The sequence below is a fragment of the Mus caroli genome, chromosome 16 (assembly GCF_900094665.2).
Source record: "Mus caroli chromosome 16, CAROLI_EIJ_v1.1, whole genome shotgun sequence".
Taxonomy (NCBI): Eukaryota; Metazoa; Chordata; class Mammalia; order Rodentia; family Muridae; genus Mus; species Mus caroli.
This window is the reverse complement of record NC_034585.1, coordinates 42380893-42388957: the sequence shown is the minus strand read 5'-3', so window position 1 is coordinate 42388957 and position 8065 is coordinate 42380893. Positions and strand designations below refer to the sequence as shown.

General features: G+C 35.8%; 1 protein-coding gene across 1 annotated transcript in view; it reads right to left on the bottom strand.

The window, feature by feature from the left end:
- Nucleotides 1-1414: 1414 nt before the first annotated feature.
- Atg3 (autophagy related 3) overlaps nucleotides 1415-8065 on the bottom strand; it is a 29201-nt gene continuing 22550 nt past the window's right edge. The window contains exons 8-12 of the mRNA XM_021184720.1: nucleotides 6421-6455; nucleotides 6135-6290; nucleotides 5317-5444; nucleotides 3142-3210; nucleotides 1415-1684 (exon numbers count right to left, since the gene is read on the bottom strand). Coding sequence (XP_021040379.1) covers nucleotides 1603-1684; nucleotides 3142-3210; nucleotides 5317-5444; nucleotides 6135-6290; nucleotides 6421-6455 — 470 coding nt within the window. The 3' untranslated portion in view covers nucleotides 1415-1602. The remainder of the gene's footprint in view (nucleotides 1685-3141; nucleotides 3211-5316; nucleotides 5445-6134; nucleotides 6291-6420; nucleotides 6456-8065) is intronic.

Genomic DNA, 8065 nt, shown 5'->3' with positions numbered 1-8065 from the left:
TGCTACACTACTAACCTGCCAGGAGCACTGTACTCAATGACATGACAATGGCATTAGGGGGAGAAACAGGATTTCTAGCTGGATTTGAGGTCTGATACACTAAACCTGGTTAAAAGCCCATGAGTGGGGAAAGATCACAGGCCTTGGGTGTGCAAGGTAACTTCCTGACAGTCTTTCAGTAAATAGTTAAGTAGTCAAGCCTCCTAATTAATTAATATTTATGTTTAGACCCATAGATATATGCTGCTTTGAACCTTGGTCAAAGAAACTTCTTACACTGGGCAACTGTTAATGCAGAGAATAAGAGAGTGAATGCTCAGCTGTATGAGTCATCTATACCAACCGCCCCCAACCAAGGCTCAGGAAACATCATGGAAGAAAAGAATGTTAAAACCTGGAAGATGCTAAGTAGAGCTGTGAAATGCTGTCTTTTAGATATGACATGGCTGACACCTCGTAACATCACCTCATAATTTCTGTTTGCTTACACAAGACAGGCACAATGTCAAGTCAGTGGAAACTTGAGTGAGGATAGGGAAGGTCTAAGGCCTCAATCCTTTCAGCAGAGCTATTCAGTTACTGACTGGTGTGAGACTTTTCCTATGGCCAATTAACAGGATGCCCATGCCCCAGAGGGTGGCCTACATCTATTCAAGTATGGTCAGTACTAACTGGATTCAGGGTTATTAATAATAAAGATGACAGTGAAGACGTGAATTTGGGATAGACAGGTTGAAGGGTCCTGGAGTAGGGTGGGAAATTAAAGCGAGGTATGGAAGGGAGGTCAAATCAAAATATGTGGCATATGTGTATGACATTTTCAAAAGTTTTTAAAGTTAAGAGGGATATTCTTAGATGATGTAAACAAAATAGAAGACAAGGGAAGATACTACACTTTACAAAGACTAATATGGAGACTGAGAGGCATAGCAGGGATTTTAGGCAAAGGTTAAAAACAAATCAAAAAACAAAACCAATCTCCTCCACAGCTTAAAGTATGTTTCAGAAAAATCTGCTTTTTAAACTCCCATTTTCAGATCTATGAACTGACACAATACAACCAAAGATTCCCCCTTCAAGTCCCACTATTCTACTGAGAATTATGTTAAGAAAAACATCCCCATATCGTTAATAAAAAGTAATCTGGGTGATGGCAATAAACCATGAAACAGGTCATGTTTCTGAGCATGTCTCTGGGCATACAGTTAGCACTTCAGAAACATGAAGTACAGGCACAGAGCAGATGTAGGGAGAGGACAAGGCTGGGAATGGAGTCGGGAGAGACACACAGCCTGGCATGGAACAGATTCTAGAGCTAGTTCTGACACTGGTAGATGTTCAATAGCATCCTGACTCTGCAATCATCCTCTGACAGGGAAACCCTACTAGAACCTTCTGATAGGAAATGAAAACATCTCTTCACACACATTTTATTAAACAAATAAGGCTGGTAGTAGAACAGTTTTTATTTAATGCATAAACATATAAGTCCCATTATTAGAGAAATTATTCTTATTGGTAAATATGGTCAATGGTCACATCTATGTATTAATTCTTTAAAAATCAGAAGCAGTAATTAGGATAGACTCTATATCCTCTCCACTACATTGTGAAGTGTCTTGTGTAGTCATATTCTATTGTTGGAATGACAGCTTGAACAAATTTCAAAAAAATTAAAAGATACCTGAATGTCTTTGGCTAAGGAAAATAAGATTTGTAAACAGTATTGATCTAAATCCATAATGATTATCAAGTTTATTAATTTATCAGAACCTATGATAAAATCTTATATTGAGTCTATTAAAAGTCACCTAGCCAAGCAAATTTGTATCTGCTTAAGAGAGGTACTCTAAAGATGACTATCTGACATCTAAAGATGCAGCTATCTGCTGCAATATTTGAAATTTCTAAATGAGAAGTTCATATAAGTTGAATTACTACAATATTTATAAGGCAATGTTGTCTTTAATGTGTTCAAATAAGTATAAACCTCATTCATTTACTTTGCCCCTTTACTGCTTACAAATTTTCTAGAATTTATACGAACTTAAAATGAAACAAGTATGCAAACACTGTAGCAAATGAAAAGCAAATCAGATGCAAACACTTCATAAGGGATTCTAAATTCATAAGGGGCATTTAACAACCATAGAATGGATTATATTGTACCATTTTCATTTAATAAAATGGTGAAATTTTCTTTTATTGTACCTAGAAACATTGCAAGCTTACTTAGTTTTCAATAAGAAAATTATTATGAATCACCTATAGCACTCTAAGCTGCTACCTAGCCTTTAGCATAGAGATAAATGTGAAAGATAATGTACACTGATTCCAGAAATAAATCTTATTGGACTGGAAAAAACGTGTTTGTTTCTATTACAAAAAACCCAAAGTGCCTCTGCAGAATATGCGTTATTAGCAACACACAGGTTAGGTTTTCATACATTTAAGGTATGAGTAACCCCTGTCTCTGACTGAATGGTATAAATCACAAAATTCAATACAAACCTATGTCCAACTAATTCAGTTTACTTAGCATGTCATCGCTCACTGCGAGTGCTCTGAAGAACCCCTAATATGGATACACATATCTCTGAGAGCTGTGACAAATTGCTTGGACATTAATACTTATTTGTGCTTCCTGTCCACCCAGAGGTTGAGCAAGAAAGCCAAAAGAAGATACTTTTGCACAGGAGAAAAGCTGCACAGTTGTACTTTACTTCTAATTAACCTGTTTAACTTCAATTATTTGCTTCAGGGAGGGCTAAGTTTGATACAACCTTACCTTTACCTTCACCTGATGGGAACTCATCCTGCTCAACATCACCTCTGTAACAAGGCAGGGTTAACAGGCGCTCATGCACATGCGTGTGCACATATATATGTGCCCACGCACACGCACGCATGCTCACACACTCACACACACACACACACACACACACACACACACGCTGAGTGCGGCATACTTTTCATAATATAACACATCCTAGAGAAACTAGATTTTCACAAGAACTTCCATACATGAGGAGCTAAAATAAACTATAGGTTCTGTTATGAAAGTTACACTAAATCTCCAAAATGGACAAAAAAAATCTATAGGAGCCATTTGCCACCAATCATATATACACATAAGGATACATATGAACACCAAGCTCTCCCCCGCCTTCTGCAACTGTCTCAATAATTTTCTTCATCACTTCAGCATGCCTGAAAGCAAACAACAAATCTTATTAGCATGGGACAATTTGAGCAAAATGAACAAAATTTTAAAAAGTCTACTGTAATTGCTCAAGGTAATTTTAAATATAAAAATTACTGAACTATAAAATGCTGTCAACTGCTGATCTATGAAAACACTTCCGTTGGAAAGGATTTCTGAAAGTTATAGTCACCATAAACTCAATAGCATCAGTTAGCTTTTTGATAATAGAGGCAGAAAACCCCAAGGGAAAATCATGCCAAATAGTAAATGTGAAGCTAGGGCTGCTTGCTCTGGAAACATAAATAGTGTGGGGGGGGGGTGTTATGTAAATATAAAACAGAAAGAAAAAAGCTATGAGACCCCCCCATAATCTTGTCATTTTAAATGTTTGTTATTGCTATAGTGTGTGCATGTGTGTAAGTATGTGGCACCACGTGCATGAATATGGGCATATGCACACCATGAACATGTGAGGTCATAGGATAATTTTCAGGACCTGATTCTCTGCTTCCCTAGTTGGTTCCAGGCTCCCTGAGCAAGAGTTTTTACCAATAAGCCATCGTGCCAGCCCCTTAAAGGTTTAAATATTTATTTAGCTTAGGAAAAAACTATAGTTGAAAGGCTCAATAAAAGCTAAGAATCAGAGCCAACTCTGTATTAATGAGTATTATTTATCTGATTCTATTTAAAAAAAAAACAACAACTTAGGATTTACATGAAGACATACTATCTCAAGATTCTGTCCTATGCACAGACATATACATAATTCAAGTGTCTTCTATGCTGCAGATAGAGTGTATCAACTAAAGGGAAAAAAAATCAATATATAAAACAAACAGCTCTTCATACACTCCCTAATTTATACAATGCTATTTCAGTTCTTATCAACAATCCTTTACACAGAGGAAGATCCTCAGAAAACTAGCACAGCCCAAAGCAGTCCTAAAAATGTCCCCATTTCTTGTATATGGCCTCAGATTTTATATCTTATCTCATTCTACTTTATATAATAATCATTTGTTTTATTAAAATATTTAATGTAATTATCAGGTACTTATCTCTTCTTCTCAATAGAGTAAACTTATGCCACAGACAAACATTCCAGTCGATTAGAGCCTATTAAAATTTCAAACTCATAGAACAGATTGATGCCATCAAGGTTTCAGCTTTGATCCACACTGTGCAGCCCAAGATGGGCTAGAATTTGCAATCCTCCTGCCTCAGCCTCCCAAGTAAGGGTGTTGGGATTATTAGTGTAACTCACCATGCCTACCTAAACAATTTTTTTTGAAAAGAAAATACCTAATTAAAATAAAATTAAAAAAAAGAAAAATTATCATAGAATTTTCAATATATTATCAGCATTCTCAGTATATCCAGAATATTACTTGTTATAAATTACTAATCCAAAGAAGCAAGCATGATGCTTTTCTGTAAGGAACATCCGAGACAAATCATGCATCTTGGTTCAGCTTGACTTTTTGTGGACTCATGAAAACACATTGAAAAAGAGAGAATGCCAAAGCTCAGAATTCAGTTGCCTTGGGAAGGCTAAAGACTTCCTAAAGGAAGAGTTTATTTATACTCCACATTCATGTAAAGAGGCACTCGCAATACTGTGCACCAGGTCTAAAAGATGAGTGCTATGAGTTTACAACAAGCTGCCTAAGCTACTGATCAAATGAGATTGATCAACAAATCTAATCTATAGCTAAACAAAGAAAACCAAAACAAAATTCTTAGTACTACATTAAAAATAAATAGGTAGCCGGACAGTGGTGGCACACGCCTTTAATTCCAGCACTTGGGAGGAAGAGGCAGGCAGATTTCTGAGTTCAAGGCCAGCCTGGTCTACAGAGTGAGTTCCAGGACAGCCAGGGCTACACAGAGAAACCCTGTCTCTAAATAAATAAATAAATAAATAAATAAAATTTAAAAATAGGTAATATTTATCCTTCTTTCTCTTGGATATTTAATTAAGCAAAAGAAGAACATTTCTAAAGATGAAAGAGAATTTTGCTTATAAAGTAAATTTTCTTTTACTGATGTTTACACATCTTCACACGGACAACACAGACACTCTCTTTCCCCACACACATATACACCCAGACCTGCATGGGTGAACTGAACACATAGGAGGTGGTGGGAGATGAGGATGGTTTTCAATGGTCACTGTTTTCTTCACATGATCTTGACTGATGTCTTCATACATGTGCTCAACTGTTAAAGGCTGCCGTTGCTGAAAGCATAAAAGGCGCTGTGAATCCACTATTGAAGCTTGTAGCCTACCCCTATTTATAAAGATTAATTCTTTAATATCACTTGGAATTTACAATTCCAGATTATTCAGAATGGCTAGATTGTTTGAGAAAGGATCCTGAACACTCGGGCTCTATAACAGGAGCCATGAAAAGATGCCACAAGTAAGTTTATAGATGCCAAACATTTTCAAATTTTAAGAATTTATCCCTTAAGCCCATTTTATTTTTTGCTTCCTTTTAACAAGTCATAAAATGGCAAGTTAAATGAGTTGATCTAACTTCAATTATTCTGCAATCCAATATTAGCAGAATAAAACTTGGTAAGGGAAATACTATATGACATAATCTGTTTGTAAATGTTTACATACTCCACAGATGGATTCTGACAAAATATAAGGAGCTATTCAGAGCTCAACTTCTTGAATTTTGAAGCAATAAGCTTAGAGGAAAAGACTCAGGAGTCAGTATACAACATATTATTTGTATTTAATCCTTAGCAATGTCACACTGAATAGTTTATTCTAAATGAAAATCAAGTTCAATAATAATAGAACTGCAAAAAATGACTTCAAAAATTTAAAAGACCGTATATAGTCATTGATCAAATAAAGAAATTGAATTAAATCCACCAGTTTAGCGTCTTCACTTTCTATTTCTTTCTACTGTACCTCATCATAGCCAAACAACCATAGCCGTGGTGTCTGGTAATATTTGTCGTAAGTGATGTACAGGTCGTAAGTTCTCGTTTGTAAAATAGCATCTTCACCTCCAGCGTCAGCCTTAGCTTTGCAGGCTTCCACTATTTTCCTTGTGTCTAGGGTAGCCTGTCACACAGCAATGACAAAAACTTAGAGTCAGTAAAAATGATTCTGTAAGACTATTGCCATTATTGAAAACACTAACACCCAAGTTCACTCATAACAACTACCTTAAAAATACATCAAATTTACAAACCTCATCTGTTTCCAACAATCCACTCTCTTCATATTCTTACATAAAAAAGAAAAAGAAAAAAGTTAACTGAGTTATAATGTATCAAGACTTTAATCTTTTTAGTTTGATATATTATCAGCAAGTAGCATGATCTTTTTTCTTCTTGAAATTTAATAAACAGCTTTGTTCTCACCATAGAACTTACAACCCCGGTATAAGATTTTCTATTCTGACCACATCATGGGCTTTTACCTTCTCACATAAATACTTCCCAGACTCTCTCAGACATACCCAAGTGGCATCAAGTGCCCTTCGAGGCCATTATTAAGTAAAATAAAATAAGTCTTACTTGAACACAAGCACTGCGATGCCTGATAATGGCCATGATATCACTGAGATGCTTACAATGGAAGCCACAGAGCATGCAGCACAGATATACTGGACAAAGGGATGATTTAAGTATCATGGATGAAAGGCATTGCTCAGCATAAGATGTCATCATTTTACTTAGAAAACCTGCAATTCAAAACTTAAACTATCATATTTCTGGAATTAATTTCATATTTAATACTTTCAAGACAGCTGATGGCAGGTTCTGAGACCCCTGAAGTCGTGTTACAAGGTAACACCACAGCTGACCACCAACACTGCGTTCTTTAAAGTTAAAAGTGGTTTCGGTTTCACTATGCCCAAGTCATATATGACTAGTTTCCACCTTTGTGAACTCAGAGGCCACTAATAAACCAACATAACTTATTCCTGCACACTTTCTTTCCTTGCCTTTCACATTATATTTTATTGCCATTCTCCTAACTTTCCTGACGCTGCTTCTTCAGTATTTTCTACTCTGCTTCTTTTATTGCATCTACTTAAAAAAAACAAACAAGCAAACAAACAAAAAAAACCCCAAAACCCAGCATTTTACTAAACAATGCTTTAGTAACAGAAGTAGGAAAGATTTCAAGCCTGGGACATTGTCTTTTCAAACACATTGCCATTAAAGATAAACTCATCACATCCAATGTCTGGGTTTTTTTGTTGTTGTTGTTGTTGTTGTTGTTTTTTTTTCGAGATAGGGTTTCTCTGTATAGCCCTGGCTGTTCTGGAACTCACTCTGTAGACCAGGCTGGCCTTGTACTCAGAAATCATCATTAGGGTTAGGGTGTGTAACATGGACACAAACTTTATTTTGCAACAACACTGCATGACTAAGGGGAATTACAAATCATTTATCTAAAACTGACCTGACTCCTTTCAAGGTAATTACTCTCAGTTAATAGCATTTCTCCAGACATTCAGGTCACATTTGACTACCCTGCCTTTCACATTTCACATCTAATCCAGCATCAAATTGCTTTCACCCTACCCTCAAAATATTTTCATTATTCTGTTTCTCACTGCTACCAATATTATTACCCTAGCCCAAGCTACTATTATTTTGCATTTTTATTTTATTTAGTATATGTTATAAAAAGTTTCCTATTTTCTTTTTCCTCTCACTATACTTCTATTCTTGGTTGTTAACTTGGTTAAATATGGAATTAACTAAAAATGAAATGGCTAGACACACCTAGTATACTCCAACATAAACAGCTTGTTTACTCCCTTCATTGCAGATATATTCTCAAAGTATATTCCTTGACTAACTTAGCAAAATATGGAAATG